This window comes from Hippoglossus hippoglossus, chromosome 5, assembly GCF_009819705.1.
Source record: "Hippoglossus hippoglossus isolate fHipHip1 chromosome 5, fHipHip1.pri, whole genome shotgun sequence".
Classification (NCBI taxonomy): Eukaryota; Metazoa; Chordata; class Actinopteri; order Pleuronectiformes; family Pleuronectidae; genus Hippoglossus; species Hippoglossus hippoglossus.
This window is the reverse complement of record NC_047155.1, coordinates 19,239,044-19,262,652: the sequence shown is the minus strand read 5'-3', so window position 1 is coordinate 19,262,652 and position 23,609 is coordinate 19,239,044. Positions and strand designations below refer to the sequence as shown.

Sequence of the window (23,609 nt, the reverse complement as noted above, 5' to 3'; positions counted from 1 at the left end):
TAATGTATGTAATGCTTTAATTAAATATTTTCTCTTTCAATAAAAAAGTGCAGACACTTTGGATGATCTTCAATGGAGGGAAAAACAATAATGGTAACGAAAAAACTAAGATTTTGTTCAGTGACGGTGGCAAAATAAATCAAATGCTTTTGAAACAGTATAAAAAACAGTAGGACACAAGTTCTACCGTGTGTCCTCACAAACAAAAACACACCGTATCCTGCATACTCATCCGGCTGCGTTAATTTAATAAAAGCCCTAGATTGATTTGAAATGTTGTGAGTTGAATGCTAAGTGATTTTAATAGAAGCACTTAAAAGAAGCCTTGCACAGGGTTACAGCACAAACAGGAAGTTAATGGAACAGAGACAAGCAAAAGAAATGAGAGAGGGCGTTTTACCTACAGAAGAAAATATTCAGTAAATGTTGTGACTAAACTCTGACTCAATCTGAGATCCTCATGCTCGGCCACGGATGCCCTAATGATCGGATGTGCTTTCATTTCAACCATTAACAGATCCTCACCAGTGTTTTAAAAAAATACTCTGGCATAAAAACACACAAACATAAGAGTTAATTGCTAGGAACTAGATAATATCCCCTCCAACCTGACTTTCAATTTCGTCATCCCAAAAATATTCACAATAATCGAATCTAATCGGATTTTTATACAAAACAAAGGATGAGTAAACAAATTAATAGAAGGAAGACGGACAGAGATAGGTGGGGGTTTGCAGAGTGTCGTGCAGTGGATGTAGTGTGGGCGGTGTGTGGGACGGCCACAAGGCGGCGCTGTGCAAAGCTACAAGATGGCCCATGATCTGGGAAGAGAAAGACGATGACGTACGGGAGAGGAGCACGAGCGCTCGTCTCCTGTCCACATAATAGATCTTATAGCCGAGACAGAGGAACATTTAAAACAGTCTTCATATAGATTCTTTAGGATATAATCGTCATAGTAACAATATCTTCATTAACAATTGTATGATATCAAGAGTAGTAACAAGAAAGAAATGACTTCTCCCACCGAGGTTTTCACCGACAAGTCTCCTGCTGTCAGGTCCACGAGATGAAATGAATCATTAGGTGATAGTGTATGACGTCACCAGGACCAGCCTTTAAACTTACGGATGTGCCAAAAATGCCCGAACTGACCCCCCCCCCCCCGCCGCTCCTCCCCCCACCACCCCCACCCCCATCCATGTCTACTCCGAGTAGCTCATTTGCATCGCAGAAGTCCTCCTCTACTTTCTGCAGGTATTTCAGCGTTACTTATCCAGCTCTCTGAACAGAACCCCCCCCCACACATCCTTCCCCGTGTGTCACTGTCTCTTCTCAGAGGCGAGTCTGGGCCTCGGGGACGTAGATTTCGATGCTGTCCGAGCTCTCCGTGGCCGAGTTCTGCCGAAACGACGCCGCCTTCTTGGCAGCCAGCAGCCGCTTGCGAGCCTCCTGCCTCTGCTTCTCCGCCGAGGCCGAGGAAGAGGTGGACGAGCTGTCTGCGCTCTTCTCGCGGCCCAGCGAGGGGCGTCCCTTACCAGGCTTCTTTGAAGCCGGAGAGGCCACCTTCTCTTCGTCCTGTGGGAGTGAGGACAGACGGTTGGACAGAGGAGGACAGAGGGAGAGAGGGTGTAGGGGACAAAAAGACAGATGTAAGGCAATGAGAGAAGTTTCAAGTTTGTTTGGGGAGGTTTGGCAGACAGGACTCTGGACATAGACATTAGGCCAGTGCTCATTGTTTCTGTTAAAGCTTTTGTCAAAAGAGAAACACGGAGAACACAGAGCGTGTAGACAAAAAAACAGGCAAACATTGAGGAAAAAGTTAATTGAATGACAACTTTCAAAGAAAAGAGAAACATGAAATGACGGGTACATGTGTCAAACATGAAGGCAGTAAAAGAATCACAAGACACAGTTAATATGCAACTCAGCTACAGCATTAAAAGAGACAGGCAGGCAGACAGGCAGGCAGACAGACAGGCAGTCAGACAGGCCCTGTTCAGACCCGGCATTAACATCCATCCTGACAGATCTGATCTCAAGTTCACGGCCATAAGTTCATCTGGCTCCACCTGACATTAAAATGTGTCCTAAATGTTTCTCCTTTGGCCACTTGTGACCAGACCTCACTTCTTGGCTCTATAAGCAAATAAACACGTGCGGACTTTGTGCCAGCAAAGACCAAATTATGTTGTTTGTGTTTGCCGATGTGTCTGATGTCACTGTGTACGTGTGTGTTGGCGCGAGCGAGAGAGAAGAAGAGGCTGAATCTCGTGCAGCTGTGCTATGATAATAGATTTTTTTACCAATTTAAGGAAAAGTAACAATCATTATGTGTGTGTCAGTGTTGATATTGTGGTGTGGAACAAATACAAATCCACGTATGGACACTGAGAAGCTGGAAACACGCTTGATTCACAGTGAAGTTGTAGCAGGTCAGAGCCATCAGCTGAGTAAGCGGTCTTTTATATGTGTCCCAGGACGCGTTCACACAGCGGAAAGATTGTGGCCACATCCGTCCCAGACCACCTCAGAATGTGGTCTGAGGCATCGGATCTCAGGAAGCATTGAGGAAATATTTGCGTGTCCACTTGGGATCAGATCACTCAGGAAGGATGTTAATACCAGGTCTGAATGACGTCTTAGACACAGATACGACCACAATTCCACAAACAGTAACCAACAAAGACACATAAACACCAGCACAGAAATGTAAACAGAACAGGAGCAGAAGCAAGAAGACTGCCTTCTGTCCCGGTGCATCTCAGCCATGCTCCACATCAGACTGACCCATGCATGCTCAAAGTGGGGATCACTTAAAAACCACACCAACGACAGCCCACTTTGAGATGAATATTTCCATGCATGCTGAAAGGGATTTCTCGAGCCCCTTTGCGTCGCACAGGGAGGCCCTGTTAGAGTTCATCCCCCACAGGGACAAGGGCAGGATGTTGAAGGGAGACGGGGGGGTAAAAAAGAGGGGGAGCAATGGTTGGTGGTGGTGGGAGGAGAGAGGCCGGTTTCGGCGGCTTTCCTACCCCAGCCAGGGCACTGGGCAGCAGGGATGGGAAGTACCTTCCGCTCAGGGGGCGACTGGGCGGCTGCCGACGGCACGGGCTGCCAGTCATTGGACTTGAGGTGGTAGAGCTCGTCAAACTTGAGGCTGATGTCCTCGATGGAGAGCTGCAGCAGGTCCCAGAAACCAGCCAGGTCTTGGGCTGTGGGTCGTGGATTGGCATTCACAATCTGAGGGAGAGAGGGATGAAATGAATTATGATGAGAGAGGACAAAGCGCATGTTGAGGTGTGGATTATATGAAATATATTGAAAGCTGCTCTCACACATGCACTGAAATCAGGACATTTTCCAGAAATGTTACGAATGTGAGAACGCAAATGTCTGATTCAGTTGCTCCAGATATTTCCCAGAGCTTTTCCTGGATGTTTCCTGGTAAAATGTCTGCATGATGTCTACGTGGGCCCATGTGAGAGCACAGCAGGAAAATGTCACAGCGAGCGAGTGGGCGTGATGAAGACATTTCTAACATGCAACAGACGCAAAAAAAATAAAAATAAAAGAGTACAAATATCTTAGGGTGAAAAAGAGGAGCCAAACACGTCGGGCGCTGACGAAGAAGTTAACTCTGAAAGACAAGGAGATTAAAGAGCTCTTGGTGATAAGGGCCGACGCCAACGTCACAGCGTTGTAAACAAAACCACGTGATCTCCACAGTGGAAGTTATACGTCATGTTTTGCCTTCTGCACACTCCACCCAGATGCCACGCTGAATGTTGTAGATGTTTTTTTTACTGTTGTTGTAAACACCTCGGACAATCTCCTGCTGCGTTCTTCATATGTGAAAGAAAAATAATGCTTTTTAATCTTTTGCCATTTTCAGACTTGAACTCCGGAAAATGTACCAAATATAGGGTGCGGACATTTTCAGTAGTTCATGGCTGAAAACATCTAAAGAGTGAAAAGCATTGGAGCTGAAGGATAATTTTTCTGAATTTCTTTACCTACCGAGATCAAAACATTCATTCATTTGACACATGCTGGTATAGGATGCAAACTATATTGATGTACTTTAAATTAAATAGAAATATACAGATCTACAGTGTTTTCTCTGCCCTTTCTTTCTTCTTGGATGTCCGTAGGTGGTCCCTTTGGTCTGGCATTACAAGCAGCCGTCACTTCTTGTTATGAGGCTACTTCATGTAGTTAGTTTGTCTTTCAGTGAGTGTACTGTCCTTGTGTGGAGAGGACATTCAAAGCTCAGCAAATTGAACTTTGGTTTCAGACAAATCAGCCGTTAAATGATTCTTTGGCCTTGAGATGACAGGAAAGAGATGAATGAGTCTTCTTTCACTGAAAGTATGGTGGTTGGCAGCAGAGATGGATCAGATGCGCGATCCATAATAAAAGAAAATATTGACTTTGCAAATAAAAGCTGAATAAACTTTGACTTGTCAATAAAAACTAGGATGATCCTTAAAAATAGAGTCGGTAGGTGGGGGATCTGGGTCAGTTGATTTAGGTCAGGGCCATCACCTCAAGTTATGTTTGTGAGCAAGATTACGCAAAAACTACGGGACGGATTACCACAAAACCTGGTGGAAGAATCCAGGTCTTCCATCTTTTTTTTTACATTGTTTGTCAACATTTTCATAGATTTCTCAGAGAATCATGTCTGAGTTAAGATGAAAAAATACCAGTATATTAAGGGGGCTGGTATCGATGAGTGTGTGCAATTTGATCCAAATAAAAATCTAGATCTTGTGGATTTAAATGTGGTTTCATAGGTTAGGAGGATTTCTTCAACGACAAAAAATAAGATCTTATTACCAACAGCTAATAATAGTAATAATAAATAATACAAAAATTAAAATTAAATCTGGTGTTGGTTACTGTTACTGGCTGTCAATTATCAACTATGTTAATTGTGGCCTAATATTACTGTACCATAAACAAACACTGCCCGTTTCTTATTCACCACTAGAGGGAGCCATGTTCACATCAGGAAAAGGATCACAGTCGGCTTTTATCCCCTTCGATGAAGACAGATTCTGAAAATGAGACATTTTAAATGCTTCATCGCTACCATGTAAACTCATTCTCTCTCTCTCTATATATATAAAGACTGATTTAAAGTAAATCCTGCCCGGACATCTCATCTTGTTTGTGCAGCCTCTACTCTGTTCTTCACAATTTGTTGTGAGCTATGTCCAGACAATGCAGATAAACCACATGTATGTAAAGTATCATGTCAATTGACTGACTGAAGATCAGTGAACAGGAGGATAGTACTGTATTCCTTATTTAGCAGAAGTACAGATGAAGATATGCATCGTGTCCAAAATATGAATATAAATCGTTTTCGTCATTGCAAAGCAGTGAAAGACATGAAGACAGTTGGGTGACAGGCTGTGACACAGTTACATCAACAAATATGAAGCATTCATTGCTGATTTCCTTAACTGATGAGGCTGAAATCATTTCTACCTCTAAATAGAACACTATTAATGAAAGCATTTAGCAGAGGCTGAAAGAAAAGTGTCGATGTGGCCTTGAAATCCTCTTGTGATGTGTGATGTGTGTCTCAGCCTGATGGTCCGAAACACCATCGTAGTTTGGTTACTTTTATGTCCGTGTACAATTTTATGCTCAATCGTTAAATCCAATGTTTTGCTCTTACTGAACTGGATTTCCATATTTCAGTCAAAGGGAGCAGGGCACATTTTCACTTCTTCCTACTCCTTTTGGGACATGATTTGTTCACTTGATTGCTTTTTTCCTACTTGCATATATTGATATTTTTTTTGTATTCAACGTGTTCCAAATAAAAACCTCTCCTAAGATAAGTTCAGTGAAGCTGGAAAAGAGACAAAGATTTGGCAAGTAGAACATCATATCCACTGACAGAGCAGACCGTTTATTTATGACCTCTGCTGATGTGTTTTCAAACGTTGTTTTTTTTTTTAGCAAGATTACAGAAAAGCTACTGGAAAGATCGCCACAAAACGTTTTTCACTTTCTTTAACACTGAGGATATTTTAACTTTTTCCCTGTCACATGGATTTTGATGAAAAAAAACCCCAACATATTTAGGGAACTGATATCTATGAGTGTGTGAAATTTGGTGCAGCTTGGTTGAGGACTGTTGGACTTCGGCGGAGGAATGTGCTCACTGAGTGCTGCTCTAGTTTGAGATGCTTAATTGTTGTGGTGTCATGTGCTGGTATTTGTCCGCAATTTGTATAATGCCATTTTCAGTAAAACACGTCACCTGAGAGGAATGGCTTACTGGCTTATCATAAGCTCCCTGTGTTGGGTACTGGTGGGACCCTGTGCCTTAACATGCTGTGTATCATGGCGTATTAGTCAGTTTTAATTTGTGTGAAAGCCTTCATGTGTATCAAGGAAAGAATATCCTGGAGAATAAAGAATAACCAAAATAAAGCCATGAGTTTAACTTAATGGGACTGTGGATGTGAGTTTCCGTTTCTCGCCTGTGCAAACCTGTGGAGTGGATGTGTCACAGAAAGGAAAATACACACCACGTTTTGTTCACACAGGCCCCGGAACTGCTGGAACTTCTGGGATATTAGGAGCTGGGCGCTTCCCACTGCACTGCGGACTTTTCCCAGCACTGAAGACACAACACAAGGAAAGAAAAATAAAAAAATCAACACATTGTGAATTTGTACATGATTTTTCATCTCAGAAACATCCTGTTATCTCTGCTATGGATGATACACAAACCCAGTTAGTTCTGCTTTAAGACAGGAAACATGGCAGAGCACACGATCTGATGTGTTCCTCATAAGTCAGGAAAAGAGTTTATGTCTGAAAACGGCTTACTGTATGTTGTCTGTTGCTGTGTCAAAACTAGGGCAAACATCTGCCCTGACAAAATTGGAAGTCCTCTCTGATCACTGAACTGCAAAGTTATATTAATGTGATTATTGTGTTGTGAGACCCGGATGTTGAGCTTTGTTGATCTATTGATCCAGCACTTCTGCGAAAAACTGAGCATCCAAAGCCTTTCCACTGTTTGTTTGTTTGTGTGTACAGTGTGGATTTGTGTGTGTGTGTGTGTCCACTGCTGTATGCCCTGTCAGGCTGATGTTGAAGCACTAATCTAATCTGGAGGTTTAATCAGTTCCAGAGTAGATTTGTGTAATTCTGGGGATTACAGGCCTGCTTGTGTGTGTTAACCTCAGGTATTACTGGCTCATCCCCTCCATGCTGTGTGTGTCTGATGGAGTGATTGTCGGGCCTGAGGCAGAACCTTATGAGGGAGCTGTGGACCATGTGCTGAGGTCAGACAGATGTATCAGACCTCTGGGGGAGGCTCAAGACGCTGGGTTCATTCAGAGTGCCTCCACTTGTCTGACTCAGAAATGGAATGAAAACGTGACCATCGACTGTTTATGAAGATGGACCATGCATCTCCACTTCCTCCCACTATCCAGAAATGAAACTAAAATATGAACCAACCATCTTGCACATTTGAAGCCAGCTTATAGCGATCGGGGGGAAGAAGCTGCAGTGTCGAGGTCCCATTGATACACACTCTATAGCTTTTATACATAACAGGGGTGGGGAAACTTTTTTCTATCAAGGGCCATTTTAATCTTTTATAACATCCTTTGAGGGCCGTACAAAATTATTGTTTATTACTAATCGATTCCAATTCACAAGGTCTATATTCAATTTAGTTCAATATTGATTCAGTTAAGGATATTCCACTGTACAATACCAATTTTGCTTGGACATGTGTATGTCAATACATTATGTAAATTACACCGTTTCGAGTCAAATATGAATATCGGGGCTTGCGGACACTTGGATGACACCACACGAGCAGGAGGGAGCCATTTTTTTTACGTCTGAAGAAGGGGCCCCTTTTACTTCAATTGTATTGGATTTGGCTGCAACGCTGTTTAACCCTGAGACTCCAAAAGTGTTTTGTGGACTCAAATACTTGACCCACCACTCCATCAGCATAGTGGTGAGTGAATTTTCCTTTTTCGTTGAACTACCTCTTTAAAGTCTGCATGTGCATGAGTGTTTTTTCTTTATTTATGAATTGATTTATGAATTGCCTCGCAGGCCAGATCAAACAATCTTGGAGGCTGGACGTTCCCCCGACTCCTGGCTTAGAAGAAGCTGTTTTGGTTGGCATGTAAATCTACCGTACACCAGCAAGCAGTAAGGGAAGCCAGTAAAAGAACCACAAAACCCAACTGGGCAGATGACCAGTGTTTACAATTATCTCAATTAGATGACGAGCTTAAAGACATTTTAAGAGGGAAATTCAGTCCCTGTGTTAGAGCACAGGCCAAGAGGCAGGCGTGGGAGAGTACAGCTCAGCAAACTGACACCTTGTTCCCTCTGGTTGTGTGCACCAGTGAGGAGAGTGAAAAGCAGCTGTTTGTGATGCAGTCGAAAAGCGAGAGCGGAGATTGCTGCACACAAACTTAAATTGTTTTTCAAACAGCTAGGAATTTTATTTTAAATAATAACTTAATGTCCTTTCTCCTCTGTTCAAGAAACTTTTACTCTCCTAAAAGTTCTCCTAACCCTTTTTCACCTTGGGATCTCCCTTCAGGGCGGAGATTTCTAGAAATTTTATACCAGGATCTGGTCTTAACTGTGTGAAAATACTTAATTTTCTGTCATGAGGAGCTGATCTTTGTAGGAAGATGCTTTATGAATACAGCTCCTCTAGTTGCTGCGAGTACCGTGCCAGCCTTACCCTCCTCGGAGAGCTGGTTGTCTTTGGTCTCCTGCTCCATCTGCTGGCACCAGCCTTCCATGCGTCCCGTCTCGGCCTGCAGCAGCTTGAGGAACCAGTGGCCGTCTCTCCGACACAGCGTCCCCCCTCCGCCGCTCGGGGGCACGCTGCTGTTACTGCCGTTCCCGCTCTCCAACCAGGGGTCCGGGGGCGGTAGAGACGAGGGGTCGAGTGCTGGGTCCAAACTTTCTGAGAAGGAGGATGAGCTACTTCGTGTGGTGGAGCGTTTGAGGATCTGCCTGGGCGGAGGCGGTGAGGAGATGTCACCTGTGGTGTCCCCGTTGTCTAAAGAGTCCTGTCTAGGAGGGGGGCTCATGGATTGGCTGGCACTACTGACCATGATTTTATTTTCAAAGGGTTTGGTATTATTGACGTGGGAAATAAGAATGTCCTGTGTGCCTGAGTCTATTTCTTGTTTTGAGGCCATGCTACTGGAGCGACTGTTCCTGAAACACATAAGGCAAGACTCACTGTTACAAAGCGGCTTTTCAACACAACAATTTTAATCTTTGTCAAACATTTAAGACCAAGTCCCTTCTACTGGTCAACAGAGTTATAAATATACAGGATGGAGTCTTGCATATATGATATATGATGATCTCACATCACTAAATGCCAGTTTCTTGTTTTTAAATGGATAAACATTTCACATCATTTCCAGCAGTGCTTGATTGAAGAATATGAACCAATATCAAGTGAGGATAAGACTGGAAAGGCACAGGATAAGGCCATGTTATTGAACCTGAGGGATTGTCATGTGTGTACAACATCAGGACAATCCAATGTAAGGAATTAGCAAATCATATTAAGTTATATACAAAACTCTAAATGCAGCATGCCAAAAAGTGAAAATAGAAAAGGAAGTCTCCCTCATAACTTCCTGGAATTCAAATCATCAAACGTACAGAATGTCAACTTCACTGCAACAACCAAGAAGTAAATACACAAATATACAGTAAGAAGAGAAAAGTTAATATGGTAAATGCTTATGACATTACCAACACAACACACGCACACACACAGATGGTTTTCAGACAAAAAGATGACATGTGAAAACAATGTGATTTCACATCTACAGAGCTCCTGCAAAGAGAATGAATAGTCAGAACAGTGTGTGTGGCTATAATATAAATTCCTCACGTTGTTACAAGGACAGGAAGAGGACTTACTGCCACCCGTCCTCCACCTGTACTCCGATTGACTGAAACTTGGCCAGTGGCGGGGTCTCCTCTCGTGGAACTTCCTGGATACAGTCAACCTTAGGAGAAAAATAAATAGTGATATGGAGAAAAATTATAGTCACTAGCTGGTTAAAGCTATAAGCTATATATTCAGAAAAACATTGTGGCATGTGTGATCTCATAGGTCGCTACCCAGTGAGTTCTAGTTGTGGCCAAAATGGCTTTTGTGAGGTCACAGTAACCTTGACCTTTGGACCATCAAATTCTAATCTGTTCATCCTTCAGTCCAAGAAAACATTTGTGCTAAATTAAAATAGATTTTCATTCCAAGAATTGAGCGGACGAATGGATTGACGGACAAACCAAAGACTTTGGCCATGGCTGTTGCCTACGCTGAGGTATAAAAACATGGAAATACATATATTTTTGTGCTTAGATTTCCCAAAAATTTCAGTTAATGGTTTCCCTGACTGAGTTCTGTTAATGTGCAGGGTTGGGAAACTAAAGAAAGTGACTAAATAACAAGAAAAGCATTTTCTGCCTTCTATACTGCAGTATATAACCCACTCTAATGAAAACGTAATGAAACCTTAAGCTTACATGCACAGTTTTAGGCTTTAAGTGACACACCAAAGAATATAATTTTTCCTAATTAAACTGTGCATGTGGAATGACCCAGACCTCAAAAACAGTTTCAGTTTTTCATATGTAGTGAGAGCTCTGACACAACTGTACCAGCCCTGGATTGTACAGTTTCACTGCATACCTGTATGCCAATGGAGGAGAGTTTCCGTCTGGGTACTGGGACCAATAAGGGCTCGTCTGCCACTAGATTCCCTTTATTTAGTCCTGATTTCAGGCATTCGATCTGGACTACTGAGTCACTCGTCTCCGTGGAAGCATTGGCGTGGCTGGGGGCAATTGGGTCTCTCGGGATGGCAATAGGAGTGGGGATGATGTGCGGGGGGCGGCGAATACCGCGGGCCAGGCTGTTGGCACGGGTGCTATCAAGGCTGTCGGAGGAGTTGCTGTGAGCGTGGCTCGACTGGCTGTTGACCTCTGACCTCCGGTCTTGCTGATCCAGGTAGTTGTCCTGGGCTGACTCCGTGCTGCTCTGCACTGTCACAGAGATGTAGGGCTTAGACGTTGTACGGGGTGGCACTGGTGGAGGAGCAATCTTCTTACAGGTGGTTATGCAGGTGGAGACTGAGGGAGTAAAGAGATAATGGAGCGGGGGATAGAGATGAGAGAGAGGGAAAAATAATTACTAATGACAGTGGAAGAGATGTTCCCCTCAGTAAACCTTTGAGGCGCAGTCATGTTCAGGCAGAATGAATAAAAAAATAAAAGACCGAACCAATTGCAGAAGATATCTTAGTGGTATCACATAATTGTATGGATGTAGTCAAGGCTCTTCCTGGCGTTCCATTCATTATAAAAAAAAAGTCAGACACCCCCTTCACTCCGTATATAATGTTTACAAAATGTTTACTATAAGTTGGTTCCAAATTAATTGACACCATCTCAAAGAAGTCATCCGTGTGGCTTAGGCTAATCACTTGACTAATAAGGCTGCCAGGTAGAGTGCACTCCATGCACTGTGGCTGATTTGGTTAATCTAGAGATAACGTGTCAAATGTCCCCCTGTGATTCCATGAATGGTTGAAGAGTGGCTACAATTTCAGTTTCTAAAACATCCACACCATAGACCATATACAAAGATGGACGACATGGCTGCTACCCAAGCTCAATCGCCACCTGGTGGCTGGCTGCAGCATTGGTCAAAAAGCCCACCTCCTCCATGTTAGCAGAGGGAACGTGGATCAGAGTACAAAGTCTAAACAAACACATTTTTGGTAGTTATTTTCACACTGATGTTTGTTTAAGTGCTCCATCCAGATGTTTAAGTGCTCCGTCCAGATCAGCGTTTATGTTCCCTATCAGAAATAATCACCATCAATACACTTAAAAACACATATCACATGTATACATTGGTCATGCACATAGCATTGTAAACAGGAAGCAAATTGGTTGCATATTTGCAGAAAATACTATGAATGAGAACCAGAGTCATACTAGGGATGACAAAGTGGATAAGACTAATGGTTAGCAATGCTTTGCAGTCACTGCAGGTAGAAGAGTTGTGACGGGTCCAGCATAGTATGGACACCAGGAGTAATAATGGCAAAAGTGATGCATTATAAAACTAAAATATGTGGACATAGCCTATCAATACATATTCTTAGCATGTCCTGAGCTCTTCATACTGGACAGAAACATGCAAGGACATTGCTGCAGGGAACGCCAGTAAATCAGAGGCCTAAAGCAGAAAATCAAATCAGAGGAGCACTGACCAAACGTAGTCGTTCACACAGGTGACCAATGGAATCACACACTGCACTTCAGAGCCTTGATCATGAGACGGGTGATAAAATCAGTAAATCAAGTTAGCTGAGCATCTGACTCTGAAGAGCAAATCCGGTATGGAATGTGCCAATCAGATATAAAGGACACAAGAGCGGGGTGCAGTAAATTAAACATGGAGACAAATGAGAGAAAGAAACTGCTCAGATATAAGAAGAGCTTTATGTGATATGCACAGTATAATAAACACCTTCCATTCTCTTCTATTGTGAATATGGTTGCTGTTTAAGTGGCTTGGTGTGATATAAAGTAAAAAAATATATCAATAATGATAATTTGACAAACCACCAAAAACTCACAGAGCTGGTGAAGCTAAAAGCCAGTGCACACAAACTGCTGAGCTTTACCAGAGTTGGACTGTTACACACTGCTTAGTCGCTTGGTCACATGGTAGCATATATACATGGTTAAAAACCTAAAGCTGAGCTTAGAGAGGGAACTTATATGTGGGCTTACATGAAATCCACACAGCATGTGTCCAGCACGCAACTTTTAAAAGATGATTTTATTGTGCAAAAAAAACAAACGCTCTTTGCTTTGCCTTCTGCCAGGACAGCCACTCATCCCTCAGCTCATCCATCGACCACATCTGCCATGTATGATGGGGTCCATGGATACTTTCCCATACAGACAGCATGTGTATCAGCGAGAGCAGAAATAAATGGCCTGTCTGTGAAGAGGAATTCACCCAGTGACGTAAACAGTGCATCAGAAGAGATCCAGTTAATGGGCTGCACAGTCGTGCCGAGTCTCTAGTGTGTGTAGTTGAGACACATTGCATAGATTTCATTCACACAAAAAGCACATTTCAAAATGCTAACACTGTTAATATGCGTAGAGATCATATAAAAGATCTGTTGGCTGTAGGAAAATTCACTCTAATGAGACCACAGAAACCCCACTCATACTACACACACAGTAAATGTCATGCTGCACCACTAAAGCCTATAATCTAAACAGGGACTTTTACTGTATTATTATGAACCCTGCCGCTTCTACATAATCTCTCCAACAGATGCTTTATTTCACACCACATTGGAAAAACAGTGGAAAGCTTGTGAAATCCACACATTAAGCTTTCCACTGTACCAACAGTTGTTTCTTTGGAAGAGTCAGCACAGAGACGGTAAAGCAGTTGGACAGCACGAGAACTTTTCAAATGTGAACAGCATGGGTTTTCATTCCTTAACACCTGATATAAAATAGATTTAATACTTATGGACTTCCTGCCTTTGACTTTTTTTTCCTTTCAAGTTCGACAAAACATGTGTCAGAAAGCATTTTTAGAGACTATGCTGATTCCCTGTCAAATGAATTGAAATGAATACTTCTCAAATGAAATGGCCAAATATCATTTCAAAACTTTTGTCTCGATACCTGACCCCACAAGATGTGCCATGCATCCACACCGTAATTTGTATACAAGTGACATATATGTGAAGGAAAAATCTATTTAACTGTGGTATTGTAAGTCTATTGTTGTCTGTTCTATTGGTTTGAAGCTCAGCCATTATACAGTAAAGTGCCCACAAGCCTGCACAGACACAATACATGCCTAATCATAATACATCAAGGATTTTGAAAAGCCCTGCAGCAAACATGTGAGCAGCTAAAGAAAACAGTCAAACAAAAGGCTTGTTGTTCCGTGTAATCCACAGCTTTCACCTCTGATGTTTGTGCAACCTCACCTGACAACAATCTCGTATGACCACATGCATACACATCATTCTCTCACACTGAACTGTGAACTGAGCTGTCAGTCTCTTGTCAGAGACGTTCTCCAGCCTGAACTACTGAAACATTACTGGCCTAAAGGTCCCCCTGGTCCTTCTTAAACAGTAGCTAAGGGCACTCTCACGCCTATCTTGTTTGTTCTGGACCTGCTGACAAAATTACAGGTGCGAAAGGTGCATCGGACAACGACCTGAACCAAAACTGTGTCCAACCAAAAGAGGTGGTCTCGGACCATATCAAACTTAACCATAGCTCGGTACGTTCTCAGTGTGGAAACACTTTTCTTGAAAGTTTGAACAGACAGAAGGAGATCCCAGAAACAAGGGTCAAAAATGTGTTTCCTGTTGGGTCTATTGGACCCAACAATACAGGCAACTAGTCTAGATTATCCACCAGCCTCTGACTACTATAGCCTTAGGAAAACCTGCTGAGACAGCTTTTCACTGTCCATGTTCCTGCTCATGACAGAGATAGATGCTGGACAGAATAAGGTCACCACTGTTGTGACTGCTAAGCACTGTCAACACTCCTTTGCCCCAGTGTGCAGGATAACTGTCTCTGTGACTGGCTGTTTGGACACCTGCCCTGCAGTTCTCCAAGTGTCACACTATGCTTTCATCATTCTGAACAGAATTCCCCCCTAAGTCTTAATATGACTGAATCTGCTTTATCCATGAAAAACAAGCCCCAAAACCATGTCTGACATCTGCCTCTGAGATTAGGCAGCAGATAAAGTAGTAGAGCTGGACACAATAAGGGCCGATTTCTGCCTCTAATAACTCAATCTGTTGGCAAATAAAGTAAAATAAACTGCAGCCTAATGTATCTTTGTGTTAATCTGGACAGTGACGTCATGATGTAGTTTCTCCACCAGGAAGTACTGACAGGACCTTTAGGCCTCTGTAGGCACAGCAGTGCACAGCAGTGCTGGCCTATTGTTGGTCAGTCGGCCCACTGCTTTGGCCCAGAACATCATACTGTAGCTCTACTATAACCAAATGGATTGCCAGGCAGTTTGGATCAGACCCCCTCAGGATATTTTGGGAGATCAAGTCTTTCCCTTTGGTCTATGGTTAATACTGCGTTTGATTCACATGAGTTTGGAAATTCCAAAACTGAAAATTACGAGGATAAATGATGGATGAAAAGTTGTTGTGATGGATGCTAACATGCTAAACTAAGACAACTGCATGTTAGCACTGTTATCATTGTTTTAACCATTCATGTGTCTGCAGCACAGACAGTAAAGGATGCATTGTTATTGTGAATATGAAAGCATGGTGGATTTAGCAGTAAGCTCCAAGCAAAATGCTAACAATGGTTAAGTCTCATAGAGCGAAGATGAATACACTCAGCCATGTTCATTTCTAAAGTATCTTTCTTGATCAGAAATCAACACACGTAAGGGATCCTTAACAGTAATGTTTGCGTACCTGAGTTAATGTTAAAAATGTATATAGACACCTCACATATTACTGTGAGGTGTTTTCTCATGTTACATGATACAGGGATCAGTATTTCTGCCATAGAAAACAGTGCACAAGACAAACACATGAGTGATCAGACAGGTTTTTGACAAGTCTGGAGTTCATCCACTGTTCACACTGTTCTATGGCTGTGGCCACTGGTATCGTTATATAGCACAGATGTCAGCAGTGAAACTTGTAAATAACTGGTGACATAACAATGACCAGAACTACAAATCTATGATTGTAAAAGACAATTTGAAGCGATAACATTATGATAAAGCAGAAAATAGCAGCTTTGTGAAATGCTGGAAATTGCAGCCATGGCAGAAACTTCCCACAGACAGATGGATCGCAAGTGGCACAGGCTCTTAATCAGACAGTTTGGGTGCATTTGCTTATTTTACAGGACTCCGCCACACAAACATACGCCGCTGTGTCAGCATAAAACACATCCTTTAAATGTGAACTACTACTGACAATAGTACAAACACTGACAAGGCCTTTTATAAACTTCAACACTTGACATACCTCTGCAACTATAAAATGGACACGAAGCCAAGTACAGTTTCTGCTTCATTAAGCTGAATCTGTGTAGGAGTTGTTCAGTAGAACATATTGGTTGCTCTACAGACGGAACAGTAACAACCACATGCTTTGTGCCAGAATGTTAAAGTGGAATCTGGAGTGGGCACTGAGTGCTGCTGTTTTCGTGCCATCTGGACAGTGGTGTTGTTGTCCACTGCCAGAAATGGTTCAAGATGTGATTTTCAAGGAAGGAAAACAATTAGCCGCGAGAGGCCACATCTGCTGAAAACCGTTTCCAACAAGCCAGTGACCGCTCTCCACTCAGCAGCGTAAAATGTGGAATTTTTCACCACTTTATAAAATCGTTCCAAGTTACCATCTCAGGAATGAAATGCATTAACAGATTAGATCCTGGTTACATTCTCAAACAGGGAAAGGGCAAAGATGAAAATAGGAAACTCTAATGTGCTAGAACCCAAACAGCAGTCCCCATCCATCTATTATCCATACAGCTTATCCTTTGAGGATTGCAGTGGGGCCGGAGCCAATCCCAGCCGACAGCCGAGAGGCAAGATACACTGGGACAAGTCGCCGGAGCATCACAGGGCCGACATATAGGGACAAATCACCAATCACCAACCTAAGAGGCGTGTCTTTCAACTGGGTAATGAGGCCCGAGTACCCGAAGAAAACCCCCACACACACAACAGGAGAACATGCAAACCCCACACAGCACCACTGTGCCACCCACAGCAGTTTGCTCTCCCTGTTTTACTGTTTTCCCGAGGGAGACTATGGAGACATGATTTATTAACCACAGACCCCACAATGATGACATCACCGCTGGTAGTGCATGTCATTTTGGTTCCAAAGACCCAGGATTCATTTAAAAAAAAAACATTCTGCCTATTTATTATAGAATTTCCATGTTAGGAAATTCTGCTGCTCTGACAGAAGTGCAGCTGAAGCCAACAGAGACATCAAGATGTCATTTTCTTTACCCAAAGTCGTAATAAGTAAATTGATCTAAAAGACACACGAGCAAATTTTAATGTAGTTTACATGCATGTATCATAAGATCCTTGAACCAGCATCATACTCGCAATAATTCAGTTCCTTTGCTTAGAAATGGGTACATAACAAAATCTTCTCTATGTATCCCATCTTGCTTATTCAAGCCACTGTGGAGGCAGAAACTGAGGATAACTAGGAAGATATTTATGGGAACAACAATTGGAACAACTCAGAAAGTCAGCACAAATTTTGGTACATGACTTGCCGAAATGTTGAAATCATATATGTAGAGACATAGCGGACTAAAGTAAATATTAGAAACTGGTTAAAAATTCATGTGTTGCATATCAGTTTTTGCATAGATTTTTTTCATATGGTATTGGGTTGCCTTATACATAGAGTGATCTAGATCATTATTACATTTATTTATTAGCAGTAACTCTGATTAGTTAGTCAGTTAAAACAATATTTCAAAAATTAAAAGAATTGTTTAAATGCTCTGAGCAATAAAATACATCTCTTTTTGTAGCATCCATGTTGTTTTCACAATGTGACTTCAAATGAACACACCAGTCAGACGAACAGCGGCCAAGTAAGGTAATTAGATCATTAGAAGAGCACATGAATGCAGCACGAGTGCACTGGCTGGTGTGTGTCTGTGTCGTCAAACAGTCCCATCAACTGTGAGACAGATCCGACAATGAAGCTGGTAGTTTTCACCCAAGTTTGCAAGTGTTATTAAGCCGGATGATCTATTTGACATGTATTATAAAGTATAATCTCATTTAATCAAGTGGTGCTGTGCTGCGGTCCGTTGGAACTGGACAACAGGAAACAATGGGAGACAAAAGGTGGATTGTGATGCTCTATTTAACAGTTCAGTGCTGCTGGCCAACTTGTCTGCTGCCTGTCAGTTGACCCATCTGTATTGTTTAATCCAACAACTGCCGTAAAGACAAAGACAAGCTTGCCTGAAACCATCACCACTCCCTCGTCGCCAAAACCAGTATCACAATGAATTATTACACTCGATGTGTTCAACAACAACACTGCGATATGACTGAATAGCCTTCTTCTTGTTTAATAATGTGACCTGAAAATGGGATTTGCAGTCGTCCGTGTGGGACAAAAGCAGGGCAGCCCACAAATAATCCAGCGTGGAGGCCAATTTTCCATTTCAGCAACCAGAGAGAAGCAGCTTTACGAAGACGGGCAAATACATTATAAAGTGAAGGCAGCTAAATGGTCCCACAGACAAGTGGATTTAATATATTCTCGATTCGGTTTAACAGCAAATCTCCTCTTTTATCCTGACCCTCACCACAAATGAATTGCTGGAGCATTGTGGGAAGAAGAGTTTCCTGAAGCTTTGGAGATGTCGGAGAATACTCAATGGTTCACAGCACATCACTGAAAGCATGACTTGAAATATTTCAATTATGGCCACAATCAGGGCTGAGCAATTAAACAATCCATAATTAACACAATATCATTTTAATCAAAAGCAATATAATAAAGGTTCAATAATATCAATATATTGCTTATGTATTGTGCACCACAGTCAGGAGGTAAAACACATAATTAATCTACATCCGATCTGTCACATGTTTTTCTGTTTATCAAGTGTTTGTGATTTTCTGCTCACATAGAAGAGTTTAAAAAAACCACAACCACTCAGGAGCAACAATCTGACTTTAAACTTAAATAATAATGGACATTTATCCTGATAATTATCAAGATCGACTGATATGAACATCTTTATCTTGATAGAATTTCTGTCCATATCGTCCAGTCCTGACAGCAAATGTGAAAAAAGCATTTTAACATGATCTCAGCAGAAGTGAACTCATCCCATACACACTATTAGTCTTAGTTACATCCCACTTTTTATTCACCACATATTTCCTACATTGAATAGGTTAGATATCCTCCAAATGAAGATAGAGCAGAGCAACACACACGCTTGTCTCTGAGAGTCAACACAGTTTTAATGAGTAAAGGAATGAGTGACAGGCTGAACCAGCAGCTACATGTTTATTAAGATATTATTGCTGAAGTCATCAAATTCTGCTCCACTAATAGGAAGTTGTATTCTGAAAAGGACCAGTGAAAAGACTCACCCTGCTGTCAGCCGCAGACAGAGATGTTGACCAGTGTCCACATGTTCTCACACTGTCTCACTGACTCTGTCTTTTGTTTGGACTCTGTTTCTGAGCCTGAGGGAGGCGTGGAGCCATGTCTGCTGCTGCCTTCACTGAGCCTCGGACAAAACAGCTCCACAGAGAAAATGTGGATTTTGGTGCACATAAAGGGATAGTTCACCCTGAAATTAAAATTCACTCATTATCTACTCACCACTTTGCCGATGGAGGGGTGGGTAAAGTTTTTGAGTCCACAAAACTGTTCACAGCAGACCTTTAGGCTAAAACTATGGTGTAAATGACATTGTTTCTGGGGCGAACTATCCCTTTAAACTGCTTACAGACATGTATCAAACTCCTCCTGACATTCCCTCGGAGGGGATGTATGTGTGACCACAAATGTCCGAGTGAGAGCCTCTGGACTTTCTCTGGCCAGTACCCTGGTACAAAGTCTGCAGAAAGTCAAGAGGAGCAGATGTGAGAGGTGAGCAGGAGATACTCTGCAGGATTCACCTTGAGCGAGTGGGTGTGTTGATATCGTTTGTAATGAGTGACAGACGCAAAAAGGAAAACAACAAACAAAAACAAAATGAGAAAGCAGTGCCACACATCCCGCTGTGCATGAGTAAAAGGCAAACTGCGGATAAACTCCGGACCCAGAAAAACACATTTTAACCCATACACATGTTGGCTTCTGGTTTCAGTTTCAGTTTTAATCAGATAAGTTCAGTATTTAATTAAATGAATAATTAAATAATTTGTTGACAATTTGCACAGACTTTTACTTTTGCCTCTATAATTTCTTAAATGCTTTTCTTGCGTTGTGAATGTGTTTGAAGCCACTGAATAATTGAAAAATACTACTCTCTTGAAGGCAGCACAGAGTATTTTGAAGAGTGGTGAAAAGCGCCACCATGTGGATGCTCAGTGATATTAACAAGCACATGATATATCCAGGCTCTTTCTGAAATGGAGAGTAGTCAGATGTCAACAAACAAAGCTTCTAATGTGTCTCATCTCATACATCCACAGTTCCTCTGGTGAAGCAAACTCAACAAGGTGGGAAGGCAATTGCTCAGTGAATGTTTGAGCTGTTATCCCCTGTCATAATTTGAATTGTAATACATTTATTTGAGGTTTTATGATACTGCCAACCCTCCCGAACATCATGATTTTGCAGTCCACGATAAACATCTTTTTTCTTAGTAGAGAGTAGCTGGTTTTCAGATTGTTACCTGTGTGTGAGGGTCGGCTGCGTGGTCTGTCTGTCCCGAAACGCTGCAGAAAAAGTGCAAGTTGTTTCTCCTTTGGGGCTTTGTCCAAGCCTGTTGCTATCAGGTAAGAGCCAAACTGCTCTTTCCACGTCTTCCATTGGGTGGAAAGGTCGTCTAGCGTGGGCAAAAGAGGCTGCGTTTGAGCTAAAAATACTGGTGTGTGCATGTTGGAGGACTAGTGTCCACCCAGGACCACTGCTATGAAGATCATTCAAAGTAATGTAATGGAAAAAAAAAATGTGGGCCCGTGTGTCTGAGTCAGTCTGAAAAAGGGTGAAAGCCTCGCAGAAATGATCAAGATTTAATTATCAAATAAATAACCATTACATTTACAGTATATTGAATCTATTATACATCTCGACGATCTCAGCTGGGCAACACATAATGCATCATGTTAGAACTCTTCTATTGTCCCTATTTATATGTTTTTTTGAGGTCAAATATATGAACAATTGAGCCAGTGACTCACCGGTGCTGGTGCTGTAGGTGCGGACAGTGGTGTCAATCGGAGGGTGTGAGCAGCTCGAGTCTATGGAAGCCGTGTCGTCGTCTTGGGAACAGCCGGCCTGGATGGCTCTCAGGTAGCTGTGGCTGCGAGATCGGAAGCATGTGGGCATGGGCAGGTCTGGAGGCTCTGGGTTGTCCTGAGAATGGGAGCGGGAATCTCTGTATGTGGAGTCGGAGCTGCGGTCCTCATAATTACTTCTCATGTCCAGGTCCCGTAGCTGGAGAGACGACAGGATAAGATTGGAAAAGACATGAGCTGCTTTCAGACATGCACTGAACTCCAGATGTTCTCCTGAGGGGCTGTATGTGAGATTGCAGATGTCAGAGTCAGTGGCTCCAAACAATGCCCCCTGGCAAAAACTCCGGCTAATGTCCGAATGAGCTCATGTGAGAACACAGCAAGAGATTTACTGGAGGATTCAAGGTGAGCGAGTGGGCGTGTAGACAACGTTTCTATCATGTTACTGAGGCAAAACTAACTAAAAAAAAAGAATACATCCCATTTGAAGTTACACCCTGCCTTCTGCCTGATCTAATCAGACCCAGCCCCTCGCCTGGACACGGACAATCTCCTGCTACGTTCCTCATGTGAAAGGAAAAGTCTGGAGAAAGTCCGGACCCGATTGTCCAGACATTCTCCTGCGGTCATGTCTGAAAACGGCTACAGTGGTGTGTTTAAAAATAAAGAAAGTGAGTGAATGGGTTGATTTTGCCCACGGTAACTGGAGGTGACCAGCAGCTGCTCAGCTGAGTGTGTCTGTTAATGACACTCTCCACCTGAGAGACAGAGTTGATGGGATCCAATAAAAATGGCACAAAATTGTCAAAGGTTTAACTGTGTGAAAAACTACAATAGTAGTGGAAAGCACAGAGTTGTACCGGTGTTGCTCTTAGCATTTCCCTCAGGCTGGGTCTGTGGATGAGATGTCAGTTCACCATTAAAATGCATTTTCCTCTTTTGTTTGACATTTCTCACTTGGCCAAGTCTCTAAGAGCTGCCAACTTTAAGAAAATGAAAGAAATTCCGAGGCAGCAGACAACACTTTGAAAAGTTTTAGTACGGTTGTATGTTTTACACAGCAACTGCAGGCTCCGAAAGTGTGAGTCATTTCTGAGGCTTCTTTTGTAGAGCAGCCTCGCAGATGAAGGGGTTTCATATTCTGTTGGTCGACAGAAGCAGCCCGAGAAAGACTCGTAGCAAAAATGGGTGTAGCAAAAGTATTTTGTCGGTTCACTGACTGGTAATAAAAAGATCTAAGGGTGTAAGAGCAGCAAGAGAAGATGTGGGGTTACAGCTACCCACATTTTGAAGTCGTTTTATAGTTTATAGTTTTCTCTCTTTAAATTCATTTAGTTGTAAAAACACAAGTTGACCTCAACCAGTTCCAGTGATAATGAATATTAAATGTGCCTGGGATGCCGCTGTGCATGCAAATCAAGGCAATAAATTAGAGCACATTTGTCATAATGCAGAGACGTGTCAGAGATCGGGTGCAAATCCTTCACTAATAGCTCGCACTGCCTCATTTGACTGGTTCATTGAAAAAGATCAGAGCTGCTCCGCACAGCTGTTCATCATCCCAGTGACCTTGTCAGTGGGAGGCTAATAGCTCTTATGTAAGTCCATGAATTAAACTTAAAACTACCAATGTCACTCATTTGGCTTGCAGGTTTATAATCGTTAATGTGTGACACAGTAGGAAAACAGGGTTGCTTTGTTCATATGACGCTGGTTTTATGAGCGTCGATCAGGCTGCGTCTGTGAAAATGCTGATTCTACGATGGAAACGAGGGCAGCTCACGGCAGACAAAGGGGCTCTTTGAAAACCACTGCTGATTTGAAAGAAGAACGTTTGCCAGGAACTAAGTGATGCAAATTATAAGCAAGAAAAAATGGACCCATAACTCATTAGAAAGAAAATGTATATGCAAAGCTAGAAAGAAAAGGGGAAATCATTATTTGGCGTCTGCTGGATCGAGCACACACAGCATTATACGATCCGCGTCTCCAGACCAGCACTGACCTGTCCCATGCAGCTGCGCCGGCCCAAGGTGCTGCAGGCCTGGCTTAATTCATCATCGTCCCAGTGTGGCAGAGACAAGCCTGTACCCTCGATGCAGTCGAGGTTGTCAAGGCTGCGGTTATTGGAGAGCTCTTGGAGAGATGGAAGACAGCTGGACAGAGAGTGAGAGGAGAGGAGAAACAAGAGAAATGAGATAAAGGAGATGTGTTGAAGATGTGAAACATAAGGAGGAAAATTAAAAGCTATGTCAGGAGCGCATGAGGAAAACAGAAGGCATATGAGGACATGCAGGGAAACATGAAAGATCAGCAAAATCAGGAATTGAAAGAGCGATAGGAGCGTAGGGTTGTCATTCAACTCATCCCTTTCATTTCCATTCTCATTTGGAAGCGTTAATGTGGCCCAAATATAATCTGAATTACTAAGTGGAGCATCTGATCTGCATGCAAAACCAGACACGTGCACAGCTCGCAGTGTTATCATGGTGCCAAAGCCAAAGAACAGGTGCAGGTTTAA

At 42.5% G+C, this 23,609-nt stretch overlaps 1 protein-coding gene across 6 annotated transcripts in view; it reads right to left on the bottom strand.

The window, feature by feature from the left end:
* dlgap4b (discs, large (Drosophila) homolog-associated protein 4b) overlaps positions 1-23,609 on the bottom strand; it is a 115,127-nt gene continuing 91,518 nt past the window's right edge. For 3 of the 6 annotated variants that reach the window (XM_034585690.1, XM_034585692.1, XM_034585691.1), the window contains 9 exons: positions 23,094-23,244; positions 21,032-21,287; positions 20,524-20,676; positions 10,748-11,187; positions 9,970-10,058; positions 8,762-9,246; positions 6,558-6,649; positions 3,076-3,246; positions 1-1,578 (listed from right to left, as the gene is read on the bottom strand). In XM_034585690.1, coding sequence (XP_034441581.1) covers positions 1,336-1,578; positions 3,076-3,246; positions 6,558-6,649; positions 8,762-9,246; positions 9,970-10,058; positions 10,748-11,187; positions 20,524-20,676; positions 21,032-21,287; positions 23,094-23,244 — 2,080 coding nt within the window. In that variant the 3' untranslated portion in view covers positions 1-1,335. Of the gene's footprint in view, positions 1,579-3,038; positions 3,247-6,557; positions 6,650-8,761; positions 9,247-9,969; positions 10,059-10,747; positions 11,188-20,523; positions 20,677-21,031; positions 21,288-23,093; positions 23,245-23,609 lie in introns of all 6 variants that reach the window. The other 3 variants (XM_034585694.1, XM_034585696.1, XM_034585695.1) reach the window with 2 other exon arrangements.